The 24,198-nt window shown below is 37.1% G+C and overlaps 1 protein-coding gene across 2 annotated transcripts in view; it reads right to left on the reverse strand.

The window, feature by feature from the left end:
• The window catches only part of ATG10 (autophagy related 10), a 43,311-nt gene extending 19,838 nt beyond the window's left edge, over window positions 1-23,473 (reverse strand). Inside the window, exons 1-4 of one of the 2 annotated variants that reach the window (XM_053475233.1) lie at window positions 23,337-23,473; window positions 20,348-20,472; window positions 15,033-15,152; window positions 72-201 (exon numbers count right to left, since the gene is read on the reverse strand). In XM_053475233.1, the coding sequence (XP_053331208.1) occupies window positions 72-201; window positions 15,033-15,152; window positions 20,348-20,461 (364 nt within the window). In that variant the 5' untranslated portion in view covers window positions 20,462-20,472; window positions 23,337-23,473. Of the gene's footprint in view, window positions 1-71; window positions 202-15,032; window positions 15,153-20,347; window positions 20,473-20,571; window positions 20,660-23,336 lie in introns of those variants that run through there. The other variant, XM_053475227.1, reaches the window with a different exon arrangement.
• Window positions 23,474-24,198: the final 725 nt, after the last annotated feature.

Consider the following 24,198-nt stretch of genomic DNA (forward strand, 5'->3'; position numbering starts at 1 on the left):
ATTTTGTCCCAAGGAACAACTGGTGTCAGAATAGTAATAAAAAATAAGGTTGTGGTACAACCCTGGCTTACCGAGAAAGCTTGCTCTAAAATAGAGCACGGGAGCTTGGTAGCTAATGGAGTAAAGCACATGATATTCATAACGGATCACTTCCGAATCTTGAACAACCTGGACTGCAGAAGAGTCGATCGCCTCACCCTCCTGAAAATTATGCAAACACAAACATACTCAATGAAAGAAAAAAAGATATATGCAAAGCTTATGTAAAATACACAAGTCAATCATAAACATTACTCAATGTCACAGTAAAGTATTTTAGCCACTTGTGCAGAATCCTTGCATTTGGTGCACAGTATATGACTAAGAATATGTGGACACCCCTCCTAATTATTGAGTGGGGGTGTTTGAGCCATCTCCATTGCTAACATGGGCAGCCATCTCCATAGAGTAACATTGGCAGTATAATGGGTCATACTGAAGAGCTCAGTGAAACGTGGAAATCTCTACTTTGCCACGAGCCAGTTCATGAAAATTCTGCTAGATCTGCCCTGGGTCCGCAGTAACTACTATTATTGTGAAGTGGAAGAGTCTATGAATAACAACAGCTCAGCTGTGAAGTGGTAGACCATGGACACTCACAGAGCCGAGTGCTGAAGCGTGTAAAACTCGACCGTTCTCTGTAGCATCACTCTCTAGATTCCCAAACTGCCTCCAGAATCAACATCCGCACAGGCTCTGTGAATCGGGAGCTTCATGAAATGAGTTTCTATGGCCAAGCTGCTGCATACAAGCCGAAGATCACTATGCACAATGTTAAGCTAGACTCGGGAGCAGTGAAAAGATGTTCCTGGGAGTGATGAATGATGGAATGCATAGTGCCTACTGTGTAGTTTGGAGAAGAAAGGATAATGGCTGTTTTTCAGGGGTTGGGCCTCATAGTTCCAGTGAAGGGTAATATTGATGCTATAGCATACAAAGACATTTTAGGCAACTTTGTAGCTCCAGTTTGGGTAAGGCTCTTTCCTCTGGCAGCATGACTGTGCCCCTGCAGAGCCCTGACCTTAACCCCATCGGACATCCTTGGGATAAACTGGAATGAAGATTGCCAACCAGGCTCTTCTTGTTTAACATCAGTGCCTGACCTCCAAAAATGCTGTACTGGATGAATGGGCAGAAATTCCCACAGAAATAGCCAGAAGAGTGGAGGCTGTTATAGCCAATTCCATATTATTGGCCATGGTTTTGGAATGGGATGTCTAACAAGCGCATATCGGTGTAATGGTTAGGTGTCCCAATACTTTTGATCATATAGTGTAATTATATGCAGTATATCCACATCCATAGATTTACCACTCCACCCAGCAGGCGTGCAAACATGCAAAGGTTATCTATTTCACATACATAGTATTTATCACATGCAATTCATACAATTTGATTTATCGACCTGATCACTATTATTCAGAGTTTATTTTATCTGTTGTAACGGTCAATCCATAATTGTAATGTAGTTTGTATTAATTAACACAATAACACTATACCAGCATTTTGAGGACAACATTGACAATTTTATCATTTATAGGGCTAAATTTGCAAATTACAATGTAGGTCAAAAGTCTAGGCTTTTGAATACTGTTTCCATGTTCATCCAAGTTTAGATGATCAGGGTACTTAAAGGGATACTGGAATTAACCAAAGCTCAATCCATAACAGAAAATCAAGTATAATCATGATATTTTCATATATTTAAAATTTTTACATTTTGTTTCTTCCATCAGCCAGTGGAAAATGCACTGAAAAAATGTATTGGTCAGCCAAGTAGGAGCTTTTTGTATTCTGCTCATCAGCAGTTCAAGAGACTATTTCACTATTCTGCAAAGCTCCGATCACAGATATAATGGGATGAGGCTGCATTTTAATATGTGATCCAGCAGCAACACAAAGAAGAAAAGACACATTTTATATCAATACTTATATAGAAAAAATAAATATATATATATATATATACAGGTGCAGGAGTTAAGATTGATGATTATTTTGGAATGCAATGGTTCCCATTAAAAACTGTTTGGGAAACATAGCATTTATGTTACTGTGATTCTGACTACTATAAGTATATTGTTTTTCTTTAAAATAAAAATATATATATATTTATCAGTGCAGGACAACTATAATATAACAATATGCTATTATTACACAGTTAACTAAAACCATATTTTCAACAACACAAGGAACTAATCTATCAATGCTGTAACAATATGTAACATTTTTACATTATGTTGTCCTGTACTGGCAGTCCTGGATTGGATGTTCATATTTTATGCGTCCTGCAAAACTTTATAACCGTGTTTATAATAAGAAACTATAGAAGGATATTTCTAATAAGAAAAGCTGTAATCAACATCACTTTAAAAATAAACTTAAATAAAAAAGATTCATATCTACCAGCGGGTCAAAGTTTTGGTCGCCAAGTGCATATAAATAAATTCTGTAAATAAGGTACTTTCCCTTTCAACACTGGATGAGGGAACTGTTGCTTTAAGGGTTAATCTTCACCCGTGTATTCCAAATATAAAAAAAACGCACTAAGTAGAAAAATGGAGGAAAAACTCACATCACCTGATTTCTTTTGAAACAACACATACGTGGAGTGGCTACCCCATAACGGATTCCTTTCACATACATGCAAGTTGAAAAGATATGCATTTTCTAACCTTCTAAAAAGAATGCATGCATCAATTTTCATTTGGTAAAATACATCGAAGCGAATGCAAAATTGACTTTAATATACGTTTCACAACCAAAAGGGAAAAGGAATGTTCCTATAACTAAAACCAGTTAATAGGCTTCTCCAAGGGCTGTAAGAAACAGCATGGGCACTGCTTCAATGACCTTCCTAAAATGTATTCACAATACAAATCATACCGCACACCAAAATGAATGTTTTTGCATTTTTGTAAATATTTTCAAAATGATACCATTTGTTATTAAACTTGGGGTATTTCTAATATTTTTTTTTTATTTTTGAATGTGTTTCTCAGGTTTTGTAGATTACATGGGACTGCTAATTGCATCAATGTTGTCAGTATAAATCAAAGTTTAATTATGCTAATACTGCAAAGTAATGGAGAAAATGGTTTTATCTCAGTATTGCTCAGCACGGCAAATGGGTTATGCAGCTTCTGTTTATTTCTCAAGCATCTACATATAAGAATGTTCCAAGGTCACCACTAATGATCATTCAGAGAGGCAATGACCTCACTTCAAATTCCACCACGCTTCAAATTCCATGATTTCCTTTAGAACGTCAAGTGCTCTTCTAAAAGCTCTTGCAGTGGCTTCAAGATTTTTTATTATATTCAGATAAAACAAAATGCTCTAGATTATACCACTCTTATACCTGTCTAAATATGTATTAGAATGCAGATACTCATGCACTCGGCTCTGGTAAAAATATCAAGTGAAATCAGGCTAATAACATAAGATGGTTGTCTCTAAGTCAAATTGCTACGTTGCATACTACTTGTTTTGTCCTGTCCGCCCATTGTACAGCGCTACGGAATTTGATGGCACTATATAAAACAATAAATAATAATAATAATACTTTAATAACAAAGCACTTTCCATTTTAACAATTCATAAATCAAAGAGTAACTTTGTTGAAAGCCTCTTTACGTCTGAACATCTTGAAATATGCATTTGTTGCCTACAACCTTTAACCCTTTCTATAGCAAGGTGTTTTTTTTAGCACCTTATGTTTTTTGACATTCTTACCATGTTGGTTTAAATTGAGATTCTTCTCTCCGTAATTGACGTACTCACACAATTTATACACCCTTTCTCATAAAAAAGCGTTTTCATTTAATCCTTCTGATCTCCCTTGCACTGATCACACTGTGATCAGCAAGCAGGGTTCTGTAGCATTGCTGATTGCAATTCGTGTGATCACAATCCGGGAGCAATCCGAGAAAAGAGCTTCCAGTGGGCGTCAGCAGGGTGCTGATACATAAGGCATTCCCTTCCGGTAGGTAAAAGTGTACCAGCGCTTGCAATGAGCGTTGTTACACAGGATCAGTCGTCAGGAAACCAGAGATGCTGGCTTCTGCTGAAAGGTGGTAGTCCCGATCTCCCATGGAGCAGCAGGGAGATGTCCATGCTGCTGTGAAAAATGCACTTCCGCAAAAGGTCTGAGGAAAACCCTCTCCCTCAATTGGAGGAACGGAGGGTAAAAAGAGTGACTCAGGAGGTGGAGAACAATGTACTGTCTCCAGAAAATAAAATGCGCAAGAGGATTAAAAAAAAATAGACTAAATGACCAATAATAAACTGGAAAACCCAGACTATTATGATTGCTATATACAGTGAGATTAAGAGTTAAATACAAGGCATATTCACTGACCAAACATATAAAATACATGTTGTTTTGGAATGGAAATGCAATGCAAATTGTCTTTTATAAGACAATTGAGTTACCATTAAGAAAAAGCTTACTGAGTAAAGCAATAATTCCACTTCACTGTTACAAATACAGAGTAACAAGCTGTACAGAGCCCTATAATGAGAAGACAATTCAGACAATTGCAATTAGAACATAGTACTAGCATACATAATAAAATACAGCAGACAATTAAATGCCTAGCACCACAACTGACATTAATCCCCTCCCTCCAAAAAATGTGATGATGCTGTTTGGGGGTCTATTCACTATTTAAGGAAATAGTGGCATGATGAACCTTTTCCTCCTAGGGCTATACTAATTAATTTGTACTACCATAGACTAGGTTTGCTGAAAAGCATTCTGGTTTATCACGAGTTGGACAACTCTTCGCCATTTCATGAAACTCAGATTTTTTGCACAAATTCCATTTGTCTCCTGTAATTTCACATTGGCAACAGATTTGCTGTGGAATGAATTGACACCGATCTGCCGACCACTTCCCGTTCTTTTCCCATTATACTACTTGACTTCTGAAGGCCCTTAACCATCTAACTAGTCTCCTTGCCTTATGTTGATAAATAAATAGCTAAAAAAATAATATGGTAGCTATTATGCCATCCAAAAAAAACTTACCTGGTCCTTTGTCCTATATTAAGCCTCGTGTCTAACCATAGACATACAAACCAGAGTACCGTATTTGCTCGATTATAAGACGAGGTTTTTTCCAGAGCAAATGCTCTGAAAAATAACCCTCGTCTTATAATCAGGGTCGTCTTATAATCAGACCTCAAAGGTCTGATTATGAGACTAAGATCCAGATCCCCCGCAGCGATGCAGAGGACCTGGATCCTCCTGTGTTAACCCCCCCCCAACTTACCGGTGCTTCTGAGTCCCCGGTGCTTAGTCCGGGCTGCGTGTAGACCTGCATCCTCCTGTGTTATGCCCCCCCCCCCTCCAACTTACCGGTGCTTCTGAGTCCCCAGTGTTTAGTCCGGGCAGCGTGTAGAGCTCTACGCGATTCGCGTGGAGCTCTACATGCTGCCCGGACTAAGCACCTGGGGCTCAGATGCAGGGGACCTGGACCCTCCTGTGTTATGCGCCCCCCCTCCAACTCAGAAGCACCGGTAAGTTTGGAGGAGGGAGAGGGAGTGTTAAATGGGGGGTGTAAGGCATTTCTGGAGGCAGAGTGCTCTGTGAAATGCCTTTTAACCCCTTTAATGCCACTCTGCCTCCTGAAATGCCTTAAACCTCCCTATATGCCACTCTTCCCCATAATATGCCTTTTAACCCTCTAAGTGCCAGAGTGGCATATAGGGTTAAAAGGCATATCATGGGGCACAGTGGCATATAGGGTTAAAAGGCATATCATGGGGCACAGTGGCATTTAGAGGGTTAAAAGGCATATCATGGGGCACAGTGGCATATAGGGGGTATAAGGCACTTCTGGGGCAGATGTGCATAACTGGGGGGCAGGTTGGAAAATAGAAGGAAATAAAACCAAAATATTTTTCTCAAGCATAGCTTTTATTAAAAAAATTGTTTAAATGAATTAACATTTACTGGTAAAACTTTTTTCCTATAGGGTCGTCTTATATTCAGGCTTTTTCTTTTTTTCCTAAATTAATATTAAGATTTGGGGGTCGTCTTATAATCAGGGTCGTCTTATAATCGAGCAAATACGGTAATTCCCTGTTTTTTTCATTACATAAAAGTTTTTCGATAACTTGTGGGTACTGAAGTCAGTATAGAACTCTGGTGAATCTGATCACTGTCTACTTACATTCTTTTCCACCCATGCAGACTTTGGTTCAATGTTCACTTACAACAACCCAAGCAATTACAAAAGTGTAAAAAGCATTACAAAACCAGGCTACACACACAAATTATCTTTCTACTCTGCAGGTTTACATTTTCATTACCAATGGAAAATTCTATTCTGAAATTAGATAAACTAGAAAGTTAAAGCCAAACCTTTTGCTCTTCTACCTGCTACTGTTGGATCTCTGTTATTCCCCAGCTCCAATTTCCATAGGCAGTTTCTATACGTATATCTAACACAGTCCTTCCTTTAGATGATCTCCAATCTGGTTACCATTTAACAAAAAAGTACTATTTCCTACACTGTCCAAGAATAATTGCTTCTGCTAAAATCTTTTAGAATACATTCACCATTATTAACAAATGAGGAATTTCAATTTTTGACAATAGAAACATTTTGTATCCTGCTGCATACAATGTGTCAACCAGCAGGTTTAAAAGTTTTAATATATAAATAGTCATACGTATTTTACTCTGCTTGCATATCTCTGAACCAAGGTTCACCCTATGGTTTCCATACATACTTTTGGTAATGTTTACCTTATAGCTCTTAATAATGGCTTTATGTCATTTTTTTCATATGTGTATTGTTAGATAATTATCGTTAAGGAATGGTTCTAATGATTCTCCAACATTATAGTCAGTAGGACCACATTCCTGGCATTTTTTGTTTGTTTGTTTTTGCTTTACTGGAATTGAGCATTAGGAAAAAAGGAATATTGGACATCTGGATGCCATCCAAGGCCAGCGCTCAATTTAAAACATGTAACACAGCTACAGTTTGGAGAACCTTTTGTTTAGATAAGTTTTCTGTTTATCTAGATAGGAGCTAGGATTGATGTGCACATGTTTTATGTGAAATATACCGTATTGTTTTTTTTTGGGGGGGGTATCATGGGGATCCTATTTAATAGAACCATGCCTGGAACACATTCCTGGTGGTTCACATCCAAATCATTTATGATCTCATCTCCAGCCAGAAAACATAGGTACAGAAAATTGCTTCAGTGTTCCATGGTGGAATGGAGACAAGGGCATCTTATTGTCTCAGCACTTACTGTATGTCTAAAGGACACTTGGAAATAAAGGTGGGCATCATCCAAATTACATAAAGGTGCAAAAACCTAAATCCACAGGAAGATAAGATAAACAAGCCCATGCTTGAAAGAATAGCACGGACCATACCATATATGCCTTATAATAAAGATGAGTTTTATGAGGTCCACCTCAACGATGGACACACTCCCATTAAAACCGGCACAGCTCAAAAATAATTTGTAGGAAAAAAACTGCATTGCACAAAAAATACTAACTTAAAAGAACTACAAAAGTTGTTCATATCTTTTTTAGAGAAGAGATACAATGTGACATTATTTCCTTTATGTCGACACCAGTGCCTATGGCATTCATTATGTGTCTGCTAACGATGTGACAATTACCACAAAGGATTTGACCAATTAAAAAAAAACTGCAGAATTTCTGCGGTAACACTCTGATAAGCCGTTTTCTCAACCGCTTCAATTAACTACATTTATTACGTCTATAAGAATGGACACACATTTCAACTATCAGCATACTTTTGCAGATGTCCTAAAAATTAAGGAAAAGAAAACTATTTTAGAAAACAATGGTTTTAATATTTATATATACATTTATGATAGAATCTGATATATTCTGTAAACCCCAAAGAATCATTACTTAAACTAAAATCAACAAAACGAATTCATATTTGTCGATATATAAAATGTATACATGTAGTTTTGATTATATATACCAAAACCTTTCAAAATCTGTGTTGGAAACAACCTGAGTGACAACATGGGTCAATGTGCGAAGAAGGACATGAAACTAAATGAGCAGATTTCCCATGGACCGGACTAATATCCGCTACAATAATCTTGTCCATGGAATACTACATATGTGGTTATCTTCTCATTTTAGGTGGACAGCAAATGCCATCATGTTCTGAGATTCAGTGGTGGCAAGATTGTAGTTCTTCAGCTGTTGCAGAACCAATTGGGGTGTTACACAATTACACCAGCTTTCTTCAAGCTTTTCCTTAACTTGCTTAAAGGCAACTTTGATAAACATTATTTAGTTACCTTCAGTCAATATGGCTGCACAGATTCATTTCATAATGATATTATAACTTGTACCTCCTGAAATAAGTTTGTGTCCCAACTTTGTGTCACATCTGGACAAAGGTTCTATTCAATGACTTTTGTTTTCCAAGGGTTTCAACATCAAAGCAAAAAAACAGAAACTGTTAATCAGTGCTCACAAAATATATAAAATACGGAAACATTATCTAAATTGATCTTTTCTTAATCGCATGTTAGTAGTTTTGGATATGCACACCATATAGAGCAAATATAGAACCCTCTAAGACAGGCTCCATCCTGAACACATTGATGTGTGCATTTTTCTGACATATCCATCATTTATTCATCTTCCAAGATATATCACTGCTGCCACGCAAAATATCATTTAGTATAAATAACATTTTGGAGGCGACATTATATCCAGGCAGTGATGAAGAAACATGAGTCAGAGCTAATATTCACATTCAGAGACCATGGCGGCAGAACACTGTTTATGACTCATTGTTAGAAGAAATAAAGCATACGTGTTCACAGAACGGGAAAAGATTCGGAAGAAAGAAAAAAAAATCTGAGATGTATGTAGCATTATAGAAAAATAAGTAATATATAAATGTCTGTGACAAAATATCCTAGTATTTCCCATCTACTAGGTTACGTTAAGCCCTACAGAATCTTTAGCATGTCATGGATTAACATCAAACTTTTAATTATATAGATATGTATTTTCATAAAATGGTGAAACACATCTTCTGTCATTGAGATATACCAAGGTCAGATATAGAGAACCAGAGGACATACTACAACAAATGGCATGTAGGATACAAAATTAGAGAAGGAGTAATGCAATTCAATTAAACTTATAATCAAGAAGAAGAAAAAAAACACACAACATTAAAAGTAATATTAAACTGTGGTTTACTACATTCATTCAGCTAAATAGGAAATTCTGATGTGATTGTAAAGTTGTTTCTTATGTGCTGATGTCATTGCATATGCTATGATTTAATGAGTGGTATCACCACGGGGATTGCCAGAAGTCATCTTGTAATGAGGACAGAGTAGAATAATAGTCAGCTCATATTTCTTCTATGTGGCACTGCCTTCAAGTCAATTGTGTTGATTTTTCTATCATCAGTAGCGACAGAGAGCACAAGGCTATGTCACTGACAGAAAACAGAATTTCAGATTAAAGGTCCATAAAACATTAAGTTCTAAATAAAGACTTAGTAATTTCTGTTTAAATTTTGAGGAATCATGTGCAAAGCTGTCAATTTCCAGACTGTAGTACGGTCCATAACATTTTCATGGCGGATAGGATTCTTTTGATAAGTTCCTTTTAATTAATATTATTGTTTAGATTTCTGTATTTTTTGGCATGAAATATGAATTATAATTACTTAACATTTTGTCATAGGAGAAACACAACACAAATTTATATGTATCAGTTAGTCTTGGTTTGTCAATTCTAGTTTTGTCATATCCTTTGAATGTATTTACTGTAGGAAGTGCTGCATTAATCGCTGGTGCTATATAAATAAAAGATAATTATACCCCTTAAGCTTCTTCATTCTAAAAAGAAGCTGGATTGAAGGGGAGAGAAAGAACATTGAAAGCCTTAAGTATCAGCTCCGGAGAATAGCCAATTATTGGAAAATGTAGGGATTTAGGCAACATTGACTAAGTATATGGGACACCAGCCTAATAATGCAGTTAAAAATAAATATATAATGTGACAAGCACGAAAACATAGAAAACAAAATGTAATTTCTACGTGAGCGATATCAGTTAATCACTTAAATTCCAGATGGCTCAATAATGTATTGTTTGTAATACAGTAAATATTGTAAAATGTTCATTTTTACATACCTGCATTTTGAAAGAGAGAGGCACAATAGATAACATCTAGTTTTCCAAACACATTTTAGTAATTGGAATCAACCATTATTATTTTCTTAAGGGGATCATTTTGGGAAGAACAATGCACAGCAATGCAATACAATTTTTAGTATTGATCGCTGCGAGTGCATGGCCTGAGACAACTAATTCTGCACTAAAGTTTAGGTTTTGGTATAGTGAAACCTTGTTTTCCTTAAAAATGGCTAAGTGAACACAAACTTTTGAACGGTATATACACACTAACACTGGATAAATGTGATGCGAGTACTGTATATGAATCAGGATCTGCTGACATTTAGTTAATCGGAATACGCCATGATCCATCAGAACTCCACTAGTTACATTTCTCAGGATATGGATTGGGTAATGCAGGTCTCTGGCTGTTTTAATATAAGGTAAAGAGGCACTTACAGCAAACGTACACAGGGCACACAAGTAACACAATATTAGCATTTCACTAATGGCATTTATGCCATGAATATAACAAAAACATCATGCTATGAAATATTTAAATGGCACAATAACCTCCCTAACGAAAATAAAACACATTTGTAAATTATCAGTTAGATTTATTTTAAAGACAGTGTCTATAAAACACCTTTTATTGATCCAAGTTATTATTTGCTCTCTTGGCGAAAAGAGGATTGAGTGAAACAACTTTAACAATGCGGATCGTGAGACTTTATATAGCGCAGGGTTCTTTAAGCCTTCTGATGAAAAGTCACTTGGCATACAGCTGTATGAGTGAACCGAGAGAATGTGTTCTTGAGCTATACCAAACTGTTCTTAAACCACTGGAGACATTCATTCACATCAGCAGCAACTCCTTGCTGGTTATACTTGGATTGGCTGTACTGGAAGTAACTGCATTATATTTGTAATACATGATAACTTCACATAGTAATGTTGTTGCACTTGTGTATCAAACAGGGAAGATGTTTTACAATTCTATTTAAACAAACATATATAGCACTTTAATTACTCATATAATTTGTGTTCAATACACAACTGAGATGGCAAACTTTTTTTATAATATGTAACTTAAATTATTAATGTAATAATATGTCATTGTCCAGATTATTTAACTGGGTAGGGGGGTCAGGGAATAGTTCGTTTTAGAGCGGCATTTATCTTAACATGAGGTGTCCCCTGAACAGAATCTGCTTGTTCTGAAACCAGGTAAAGGTAACTCCTATTACTACATAAAATTCTGTCCATCATCGATGGACCGGTAACCACATCCTCGCCTTTTTTCCGTGGTTACGTGTAATGAGTATTGGTCCATGGGCTTGGCATCCAAGACTAAATCAGATGGAAAGGAAAGTAGGAAGAATGGGTTTGTGCCTTCCAGGGCCCAACTGGAAATTAAATACCAAAAATTAAATACCAGTGCCATATTTCATGGTGCCATTTTTGGGCACACTGCACATGGAAAAATGAAATAATAGGTTAAAAATAATAGGTTAAAAATGCAGACAGTTGTATAATCTGCAAAAAGATATCACTAATACAAATATTAAAAAGTAAAGGTCCTAATACTGACCCCGGAGGTACCTCACTAGTAACAAGACCATTAACTACAACCTTCTCTCCCCTGTCACTCAACCACAGCCTTATCCATTCAATTATTTTAACAGCTTAGCCCAAACACTACACCCTTTGCCTCTTTTGTTAGCTGCTACGGTATAAAGTAAGCCGGGCAATAAGCACACTGCAGGGGAATCTCACACCATCAAGTGAAAAAAACCAAGCAGCAATACGTTTGCCATTAATATACACAACAGGCATATGTATTGATTTGTTTTCATTTCAGCTAAAATATTAGGAGTAATGTAAATTGTGCAATAAAAGACGGTATATATTTCAAAATTATTGCAGTCAGTTATCCAAATAATAGTAAATCAACCGTAAAAAAAGAGGTCTCCAGAGTGTAAGGACTTTTTCATCTTTATTAATGTATTTAATAAAACAGCTCAGAGTGCATTCCAGCACCTTCGTTCTGCTAATGGAGCATTTATATCTGGCTGCAAAAGAATATTTTTTTTATGTTCGGTTGTAGATAGTGAACAGTTTATTTGCTAGCAGTTTGCAACAAAAACAATTTTACTGCCTAAAGATTATCGGTTCCGTCAGGTCACCACGAAACAAGATTGTCACAGGCAAAAAAAGAAAATATTTGCACAAGGTCGCAAGAGTGCACGTTGTAAGTTCTTTCTGCAGCTTCCTTATAAATTTCCTTTTATTTTACTTATGGAAGCATCGGTCACTCATGCATGTTCTTCAGGGAAAAGAAAACAGAATTCAACAAGACATCAAAGATGCAGTCAAAACAACATCATCAGATGCAGATGGAGGCGGACAAATATAAAGGCCCAAGACTGGAAATATAATCAGTTTATTCCAAAACCATCATAAAACATAGCCTGCAATATGAAACTCTACAGTAGACGTGCAAATGGGCCCAAAAGTATTTTTTTTCGTGCAACAAATTTCGTTCTCTATCCATTTGGACCCCAGGTAAATCGTGGGCTGGAGGGGCCATTGTAAATTCGGGAACGAAATTCATCGCCCGGTACCTACGTTCATTCTCATTCATTCTCTTTAAATGTTTCCCTAACTTCTCTGCCGACCACTTCCGCTTCTGCATCTTCCATCTTCTCTCTTTCATCTTCATCCACATCTCCGCGGACATAATCTGGCACACACTTTTTCTGTGACTTCCTCTCCCCTGATCCTCCAATCGAAGGAAAGGACATTTGCAAAAATGCTGCAATTTGGGGGGCAGTTCACCTTAAGGCAAAATAGAGATGTCTTCTCCCCCGATTGGAGCGGTCGGCACAAGCGGAAGAGAAGGTGGAGAAACCTTTAGAGAGGGCGCAAGTAATTTCTCATTACTACAAAATGAGAAATGTCTTTTATAATGAAGTAATGGGCTGCTTGTAATTAGAATGGATATATATTGGTCATATGTTACAAAATATAATATTTTTTTGTATGTAACAGAAGACCAGCAGAGCAACAGATGACATCTTCCTGTGCAGACTGGCAGTAATGATGAGTGCTGTGTCACAGAAAACAGAAGATCCAAGGTTCAGAGTTTGTGCCAGAGGGGGTGTATTCACTAAAGCTGAAGCTGGCAGGAGAGTTTGCAATTTCTTTATACATTATGAAGGGCCAGCCTCGAGAGCTTCAGATGCAAGAAGAGCTTGGATGGCTCTGCATAATGCACAAAGAAGCATTAGACTTTTATTTTTGCTTCTAAGGAGAACATCTAAGCAAACCTCACTTATATTAAAAGTAAAGTTTGCAGAATTGTTTCCTTAAGAGTTTAGTCAGCAGGTAGAAGTCAAAATTAGCAGGTAAAATAAGGTATTTTTCTTCTAAACTCTTAAGAATATGATTCAGCAAACCTTACTTTGAATACAATTTTAAAGTTTGCTTTATTGTTTTATTACGAGTAAAAAACAAATATGTTTAGTGCTATTTTTAATCAGATGTTTAACTGAATAATGCCTTATGCAGGGTCGGTTTAACCATTCCTGCAGGAGCAGGGGCGGCCCTTTACATTTTCGAGTCAGCGAGTGGAAACATCTACAAACAAATCTGCCAACTACAACTTAAGTGAATAAACCTCAGAGTCTCCTGAGCAAAAACATAGAATTGTGAGGTATGCGCCAACATAGTTCAGATTTCCTACTTGGGTACAGGCATTCATGCTAACACACCAATATTATTTTTCACTTGGATGCAGCATCCCGATGAGCCCAGGAAAGCCCTGAACACTGAGTGACATGCATAAGAGCAAGAAAAAATAACTGCCCTCGGTCTAATGGAAACATGTTTAACAAACAGTTAAGGCAGGGACACAGTCTTCATTCATTAGAACTGCCCCAGCGATGAACAAAGAAAGAAAACAATGGGGGGGTTTTTGGTTGAAATTTAATTAGGATCAATAATTTACGGATTGACTGTGGGGAAATCACGTCCATAAACTAAACTAAACTATTGATGTAAGGTAATAGTCAACATAAACAATACTGGTATTGTAAACCTGTTCTGAAATATATCTAATTTGGAGAGCTACTGGATGTTATCTGCTTGGGGCTGTTACCTATTTAAGGGCAGCTGCTGCGGTCTCATGTGATGGAGCTTTTGGATATATAATTCTTTTAACATAGAAACATATAGCTTGATGGTAGATCAGAACCATTCAGCCCATCTAGTCTGCCCATTTTTCTTGGTGTAAAGACTCAGACCTTAATCAGTTCTTGGCCTCGTCCTAGAGTCAGGATACCTTTATGCCTATCCCATGCATGTTTAAATTCCCTCACTATATTAACCTCTACCACTTCTGTTGGGAGGCTGTTCCATTACGGTAAAGTAAATTTAAAGATGGCCAGATAAGCCTATGGAGATATTAGAAGCCAGGTAGGTATTTATAGGAGCCGGATACACATGTATTGCGAGCAATATACAATGGCAGATGATCAAACTTAGCTACCAGCAACTATACCTATAGCACCTATGGCTCCCTGACTACTGGGATTGTCCAGTGTCCCCCTTATGCTCCTAAAATCATATGACAGTCTGTAACATGTAGAGTTTACTGTGCATTCACATTTTTACCTACTATTATACAGCAATCTGACGATTTCTCAAGAAGAGAACAGCATCTAATTTAAAGGCTGAGCGATTTCCAGATACATTTGTTTTTACCTTTAAGGAGAATATGCTCAATAATAACATTTCTTAAAGCGTGCTTAAGACATGGAAAGACTCACCTCTGTTTTATTAGCTAATGCTTTATCTTCATCATCTTCGGTTTCTACAGGCTGAATGGCTTCTGAACTAACAGGCTTCATCTGGTTGCAAATTTTTCTTATGTATCCTTCGTCAGACCCCTGTTTGAAAATCATACCCGTTATAGAACCTGTTGCAAATACTTCTAGATAAGTTTTTTCACATGCTGTTATCCTTGCAATGGTGCCTACTGACTGAGCAATCACTAGACAAGCATCAAGTTTCTCAATGTGTCACATGTATAGGCCACAAGTATTAAGCCAAGCCTGCACATCACATGTTCCAGGGGTTGACAAATTTGGTTTAGATCTAGGAGCCACCCAAAAAATGTAGGAGTCATGAAGATGATAGGTGAGAGCTATCCTGACTTGGTTATTTTTTAAACAATAGAATTTATACAAACTGCATAAGCTGTCTTCTGAAAAGTTGCATCAAAAGGTCTTGTATATCTATATTTATAAAATGCGAAGTTATATCCTTAAATGCTGTTACATTCTTGTTATTTTCTTGCAATATCACTCGTTACAATGCCTCCGCATTGTCATAGTCTTGGACAGGTCTCCTTATTGCACTAAACCATTATGTTCCTAATAGAAAATACTATAATTTCTCATTATTTAACTATAAATCTGGGGCTAGCCACTAGATCGGGTTTAAGTTGTCCCTTTAATACACCCTATTTTTGAGCATCATCTCCACCCTCAAGTCAAAAGGACTGTCCCAGCAGCACAGCAATCAGCCGTTGGTGGCAGGCTTTGTCGCACGTCTTAAGGCAGGCAAAACACTTGTCTAAAGCACCAGTGCGTTTAGGAGTTCAGGCAGTAGAAGATGAACAGTGGCTTAATGGACACTCTGTCTCCTCCCAACAGGACACACATCCAAATTCCTTCATGCGCCAATCATTCCATCAATGATTTACCCAGTCCCAGCATATACACTGCTTGCAACACCTTAAATCTTATTTAGTATTTTCAAAATTTGTTTCTAGGCATGCTTGAAATGTTACAGTGATCTTGCCGCACGCAGCCATGTGCACAACATTATTACTATTTTTTAAGTATGTTTCATCCTGATGAATCAATAACGCATACGTCTCCTGATTGTGGCATTATACATGTAAAGCTCCAGGGGATCCCACTGAACAGGTCACTTGGTAAACAGCTGGTACCCAGGGACGCTGGACGCTATACTATAATCGTAACTTGACCTACCTAAAATTTGGGTCACAGTCACGTAGATTTATTTAAGTGCATCACCACACATCTGTTTCTGACTGATTGTCTACACAATTCTTAAAGCTCAGTCTTTATAAAACTGAACTTATTAATGGAAGGAAGGGAAGCTAACATTTCTTAAAAGGGACACTCCTGCCATTATATGCACTTGATGTCATATGATGGCTGAGAGGTCCCTTTAAATTGTTGTGGTGTCGCCCCCTCCCACCACCTTGCTATATGCTGTGCAAGAGATGTATTGGCCTCCCATTCCCTGCCCGCCTCACTTTATTCATAAAAACTGTCTGATCCATCTTAAGTACATGGCTCATCAGAGATGCCCTAGGCAAGGCGTAGGGCAGCCCCTTCAGCCACCCATTCCACATTCTCTGTCTTCTCTATGTCTTAAAAGCCTACAGTGGCTTTAAATGGAGTCTATGGAGCCAACTTTGCACAGACGTCCATAGAGTATATGGAACAGTTGTGGAGATCATGGATCTCCCCAGCAAGTAGCCCATTGAGCTGCAGCAAACTAGGGGGTCTGATCACCCAAGAGGGCAGTATGCTGCCTACTTTTGTCAAACACATGTCATGCCTTATAAAAATCATATCATCCACATTATACACTTAAAGGGGATATTTGTTAGCCAGCTCTCCTGAGTAACTACTCAAAATAATTAGTGACATGCCAAAGATCTCTTCGTTTCTTTCTCGCCACTGCATAGCTGCATTTAACACTTTAAAACAAACATTTCTGAATTTTAGACCATTGTCTGTGCTTCAGAAGTAATTGGAGTCATGGAAAAATACTGGTTGCCATGGCGTCAAGAATGTATAGGGACGAAGCCCAAGAAACAGGGAGCTTTAGCTCTCACAAACCGCAACTGTTTTAGAGCAGGTTCCTTTACTGAAATCTCTGTATTAGACTGCAATGTCAGAAAGCGGTCTTATCACTATTGTGGCACAATGTTTAAAAGGTCTTTCCACAGCAACCAAACGAATGGTCCAATCAAGATGAGCACTCCATGGTGAAACCACTTTTTACATTTCATTCCCAAATCACTTTTTATACAGAACAGCCATTGTAGAAACACTGAATTTGTTTGTCCCATCTAGTCTGAGTTTAATCACTCCTTGGTCTCATCTTAAATTCAGGATGGCTTTCCTATCCCATGAATGTTCCTTCATTGTATTAGCCTCTACCACATATGATGCGAGGCTGTTCCACTTATTTACCACCCACTGCGTAAAGTAAAAATTCCTTACATTACATCTAAACCTAACGTTCCAACGAATTATGTTTACCCATATGAAAAAAAACTTAACATAACAACAATATACAAATAGATCAGAAAAAAAACTTTTTTTGGCTCAACCATTTTAAAAAAAAAGTTTCGTAAAGCACACTCCAAGCTCAAACTCCACTTTGGGGTTGCTGTTTCGCAAGTTTACGAAGAACCATATTTTGTATATCAAGTTTACAAAGGGTGCCATCAGGAACACTGCTCATAACATCAGCCTGTAGCAGGACTTTAAATGAGTCACTATATCATATGTAAAACCTAAAACCATGTATTATTCATCCCATTACTATTTTTTTTTTTTTACATTTCCATTTATGGAAATGTCTACTAACACCATACACGATTAGTTGATTCATACATGCATTGGTTATTGATTTATTTAATTAAACTGCGATTATTTTAATATTTTTAATAAAATCATTACTTATTAATTTATATTAGATTTTATTCTTAGTTAAGATATGAGAATCTGTATTATACATTTATAAATTCATCATTATTATTATAAGTTATTAATGAGTGGTATAATCATATCTCCCTTTTCTTTTGTGCAATAATATTTACATTAAGCATCAGTTTTAGATAGTGATATTTGTTTTAATTTATTATTTAGATTAATATTTAATATTTAAATAATAATTTATGTATTTTTTTTTTGTACCCACCTATTTATATGTATTTCTTCATATATTTATTAGCGCTTACTTTTTTGGGGGATTTTTTGTTTATGATTTTAATTTATATACTACACATGTGGACATTTTATGTCTATCTGTGTGGTATATATGTTATCTCAGCATTAATGCGGTTTCTATTTTCTATGTACATCGGACTATGTCCTTGCTTCAATTGTATCATGTGCAAGTAATCAAGACTGCAGGATGATATCAGTGGTGATTGGCTTAATTTTGTTTTAAATACCAGTTCCTTTGTGAGAATCATTTGCTTATGATTAAGCCCATATGGGCGAAACGCGAAAGACGTTGATGCTTTGTCCTGTTCTTATGGATCTGTGAAGATCAATAAGTTTTGTGATTTAACCCCTTCAATCCCAGGGGTTTTTGGTACCTCAAGTCCCAGAGCAATTTTGCCATTTTTGCGCTATGTCGGTTCAGCGATTATTCTCTTTTCCTATGAAAAGTGTACACATGTAAACGATAAATTGTTTTTTCAAGGAGAGATAGAGCTTTCTTTTGATACCATAGTTGGATGATTAGCTGAAAATTTAGAATGAGAAATTTAGTAAAAACTAGCGAAAATTAGAAAAAAAAAACACCTAATTTTTTTAAATTTTCCCTCGGAATCCTCACAAAATTAGGTGAAAAAAAGTGATGGAAAATCCCCTCCAAGTTTATCAATTCAGGTGTCCTGATTTCAGAAATACCTCATTTATATAGATTTTCCATACTTTCCCAGCACCAGGGAACATACTATAAGGTGTACATTTTTTGTAGAATTTTTATGCTTATGGCTTAACAGGTTTGGGGGTTGTGACCGGGGGCAGGAGGGTTATACTGGGTAGATGTCATTCTAGAGCAATGGGATGTAAGGTTTTTTAATTTTTTTTATTATCTTTTTTATATATTTCATTTTGTAAATGGTTAGAGGTCCTCTTAGGGACCTCCTGAACATGTTATTAATTCCAGTGATGTCACAATGACATCACTTAGCTCACTTTATTATTTTTTTTTATTATTATTTATATTATTATTTTAATGATTTTTTTATTATTATTATTTTTTTTTAAATGAATAACCGTTTTTTTCTCCTTCTCTGTTTCAGGACGGGGGGGGTGAGAGACATGGTTTCTCACTCCCCTCCCCGCGATCCCCCTGCACCGATCACACTTTGATCTCTATGCAGGTCCTCACAGACATGCATAGAGATCGCAGCGTCTGTGCCTCATCGGAGGACAGGATATCCCCTGCAGGGTATATCCTGTCCTCCGATGAACTTCCGGGTTACATCAGCAGTGACGCAACCTGGAAGGGAATGCCCGATCACGCGATCGGGCAGTTTAAAATGTAACTTTCCGGCTTTCAGATCAGACAGGCGATGCCGGCTTCTGCTGTCAGGGGGGAGTCCAGGCTGTCAAACGGCAGCCTGATCTCCCATGCAGCGGCAGGGATGTGTCCCTGACGCTGTAAGAAAGGCTGGACATACCGGTAAGTCCATAGTGGATTCTTAGGAAGCGTTTTTTTGGACGTACCGGTACATCCATAGGGGATTGAAGGGGTTAACAGACATATTGGCGGTACAACGTACATTTTTACTTCTCATATCGGAGAACCCTCTGGATTGTAAGCTCGTTTGAGCTGGGCCCTCCTCACCTGTTGTCTCTGTTAGTCAATTTGTTATGTTACATACTACTTGTTATGTCCTGTCTACCCATTGTACAGCGCTATGGAATTTGATGGCGCTATATAAAACAATAAATAATAATAATAATAATAATAAACCACATCGTCTTTAAATATTTAGTAATGATCAGTCTATAGCATTCTACACAAAATAGAGCTCAGATTCATACATTTTTAGTTATCTGTACTGTATGTAAAAAGATAATATTGCTAACTGTGAATAAATAAGGAGACACTTTGTAAATGTGGCAGAAGTCACATATATTCAATGACTGAAATGTGTAGGATGGTAAGTATGTACGGGTTCAGACATATATATTAAGCCAGTTACTAAAACTTGTGAAATCTGAATATGTTATATTAAATAATATGATCAAAATGAATCATTGCATGACTCTAGACATCTAGCCATGTTTACCTGCACAGTTTTCCACTCCCAGCCATCTCCTATTTGCTGTGAGTGTTTAACGAATTCCATACAAAAATCTTTGAATTTCTGCTCTCCGAGGAAAAAGTCACGTTTAGAATCCATATCTAGGCTACCTGTAGATACATTAAAAAAAAAATTGTAACAGAAACCAGGATATTCCAACTGTAACTCGTATTAATATTTAAAATCATTCACTGTGACCTCATATTAACCATAGACCTGTTTTTTTGGATGCAGCTCTATTATGGGACTGTTTTTCATAAATAAGAAAAGACAATATTACATGACTAGCTGTTGTTTTGTCAAACATTTTAAATAAAAACATCTGCAGACCAAGCTCATCGGGATGGAAAAAAAAACATGTCTGCTCCCTCTTCAGCTTTTCCAGAATCACACAAATGAAAAACATATTGACACAAAAAGCTACATTCATCAGAGCTGGTTTATTCCTCCACTACCATGAACCCTGCACATTTCTTGGCATACATTCATTTTTGCACTACTCTTAACATTTTGGAACCAATTTCAATAAATCTAAACACACATCTAAATATAAAATCAAAAAGCCGCATCAGTCGACTGAGGTGATATCCTGATAAGGGTCTATATCGGTGGAAGCCCATAACAGAGTCACACAACTCAGAGTATGATGTAAAAGCCATAATTGCACAAAGTATGCAAAATCACCCCATAAAAAACAGATATTTTCTTGAAGAAAGCCCAAGGTTTTGAAAACCACCAAATACAGTAAAAATAAGCTACCTGGATTTTTTTGTTTTGCCTGATAATTTGGTTTAAAAAAAAATACAAAAAAATTTTGCATTGCGCTAGTTCCTTCAAAATACATACATTAATTTATAAAAATGTGTAATTACAATACTAATTAACCGCAATAAAAATATAATGGATAAGGATATCACTTCAAGTATGTTTTATAATTATTATATACAGGAAATGCAAAAAGAAAATCTATCTAGTAGGACCTCCAACAGACTACAAATATAAAGGTTTATTCACTAAAGGTAGAACTGTTGCATATGTTCCCTATAACTATAGGAATAATAAGGGGTACATCTTTGACTTGGGCCCCTCACCCATTGCACCCCCCAGCAACCATTTGAGTTGGTTTCTTTGGGACAGAAGGGCATATGTGTCTATTCCACATATACGTCTGTTCTACTGTTTCCTTGGTGCAGTGAAGCACTGCGGTGGATTTTTGATGACCTAACTTAGCATCTCGAGTTACTTTTGGTGAGAAAGCAGGAGATGAGAATTGTATCTATGGAGCCACCTAACTAACTCCACTGACACTAGGCCAGCAGGCACCATAAAGTGGTATTGAGATTATCTCTTTACCTATAAAAGTAGCTGAGTGAGGCATAAAGTCACAGAGTATTGTGTGGGGGATAGGCGGGATGATGGTGTTGTGTAGGGGGGCACTTTCATTTTATTGTTTTTTGCAAGGAAGAGGGTTGCAGGACACTGTTGTTTGCACAGGTGGACAGGTAGCTGTATGGAGTGATGGGGGAATGCCAGATAGTGCTGTGTGCAGGATGGGTGAGGGGCTGCTGGAGAGTGTGTGGGGGAGGGTGAATCAAAACATTCTGCAGAGTGCAAGGAGAAAGAGAGAGAAAGAGGAAAGACAGTAGAGAAGATAGAAATAAGAGAGGTAGAGAAAAGAAAAACTTGAGGTAAAAGAGATAAAAGTACATGTAAATTTAGTTACAGGAACAAATGCTAGTATAAATATATAAATACAAGGGTGCATGGAGGGAGTAATCATCACCAGCCCTTTATAGGGGGTCTGGGGGCACCCCATTTCATTTGCTTATTTATTCTTCATTCTATTGTACGGTAGAGGGAATTACGCATTGGAGTACTGAAACAGAGGTCTTTAGGAACAGACCTCACCATAGGAACTAAGAAAGGTAAGAGATTGGGAGAAAGGGGAGCGATAGTAAGAAAATGGAGAGTTAAAGAGAAAGACAAAGGGGAGAAATAATGAGGGGAGAGAAAGAGAAAAGATAAATGAAATTAGGATAGATGGGGATATAGAACCTATGTGCTGCTGCTGCCACTATCAGAGAAGCCACCAAACATATTGCACCCATCATGTTTAATCTATATAGATTCCTAAACAAGATCGGTGCAAGGTGTTTGCATTGATATTTAGATTAAACAGGATGGGTGCAAGGTGTTTGCAGAATCTTACAGCAGTGATGCAAGGTGTTATGTGGCTTCTCACGTGTTACCCATGTGCTGCTGCCACTGCCTTTTTCTTCCTTAAGACATGAGAAAAAGAAGGGTTAAACATAATGCAAATTCTTCAAATTGCTACATTTATGCCCCAACAAAAACATATACAACAAAATAAACTGTATCTGCCAAGCTGCATGATGTATATAAGTGTGTGCATGTGCATGCGTAAGCATGTAAGTGTGTGCGAGTATATGCTTGCGTGCGTTATGAGTTTTTTCCTGGAAGATGAAAATAACACTGCACTATAACAGGGGTAGCCGCCACCATACAGCGTTGACACTTTCACGTCTGCAACTTGGTTTCATGCAGAAAGTTGGGCATCCAGGCCCAAAAATATTTACCTTCGCTGTACTGCAGTATATAGAGGAATCCCTCTTTGCATTCACGTTAAATTAACACATCAATTACAAGGTAACATTGCGTTAAAGTGCATACAGGGCTGGAGAGTTCCCTAAAGCCAAATTAACTCTGCATTCTATAAATACGTGAAGAGTAATTACACAAAAACTATTTCGAGAACCTCTCCTTTTCCCCATGTAATGTCAGCACAGATCATACCGCCCACTATATGCCAGCATCAGTTAGGTATAACACAGACGGGAACCCATTATAATTTTAACCCTTATATTTGCTGCGAGAACCATCTTATTTTTTATTTTTTTTAAACCAGAGGAGATTGTAGGACTTGAAGCTGCTGACACAGACATGCATAACTCACACTTCTTCCTGGTCTCTTCTCAGCACAAAAACATGCTGCAGTTCAACAGCTCCCAGCAGCCTCTGCTGCAGACTACCGTAATTCCTTGTGTAGTGCTGCACTACCAAACTGTGTAGAGTCACTGCACCTACTTCAGTTCTCCTTTCTAATAGTTTTTAGTTAATTGTACCAACCTATTTATCTGACAGTGACCGCTAGTTGTAAGGCAGTAAAGTCAGCACAGTTTGTGATTTAACCTGTGTTAATATACAATGTTAGATTGAAGCTTCCCCAGCTAGCGTACGATGAGTTAACACTTCCAGACTGAGCAAGTCAACTTGAATGTCAACATGTAACCAATGAGGTCATTGTTTGGATTTCGCCATATGCCAGAAATGCTGAAATATTTTCAGGGAATTTGCTTCTGAAATCTTTTTTTATCAGGATATTCTAAAATAACAGTTTGCGAAAATAGCGGTATGGTGATGGCCATATAGAAAGGCAGATGTCATGTTTCTTGAACCATGATTTTTAGTATATCCACACAAATTATGATTTGTTTTTTTCAAGGACCGATATGCCTTTCTTCTGATAACACTTTTAAGTGTATAGCCAAGCATTTAGCATGAATAATCTACTAAAACATATTTTAAAAAAATCATATGATTTTCCCTATTATAATTTTCACTTAAATTAGTTGAGTTGGCACAAAGAACCCAAAATCCTAATTTCAGAAATATCCCATATGTGTGGAATTCCCATATATTTCTGGCAATTCTTTTTTTTTTTTACATTGTGCTGTCTTGTATCTGTAATAGAGGACAAAGAACCCAAGAATAACCCACAAAAGTATATATTTCTAGAAAGCAGACAGTAACAGGAG

This window comes from Spea bombifrons, chromosome 1, assembly GCF_027358695.1.
Source record: "Spea bombifrons isolate aSpeBom1 chromosome 1, aSpeBom1.2.pri, whole genome shotgun sequence".
Taxonomy (NCBI): domain Eukaryota; kingdom Metazoa; phylum Chordata; class Amphibia; order Anura; family Pelobatidae; genus Spea; species Spea bombifrons.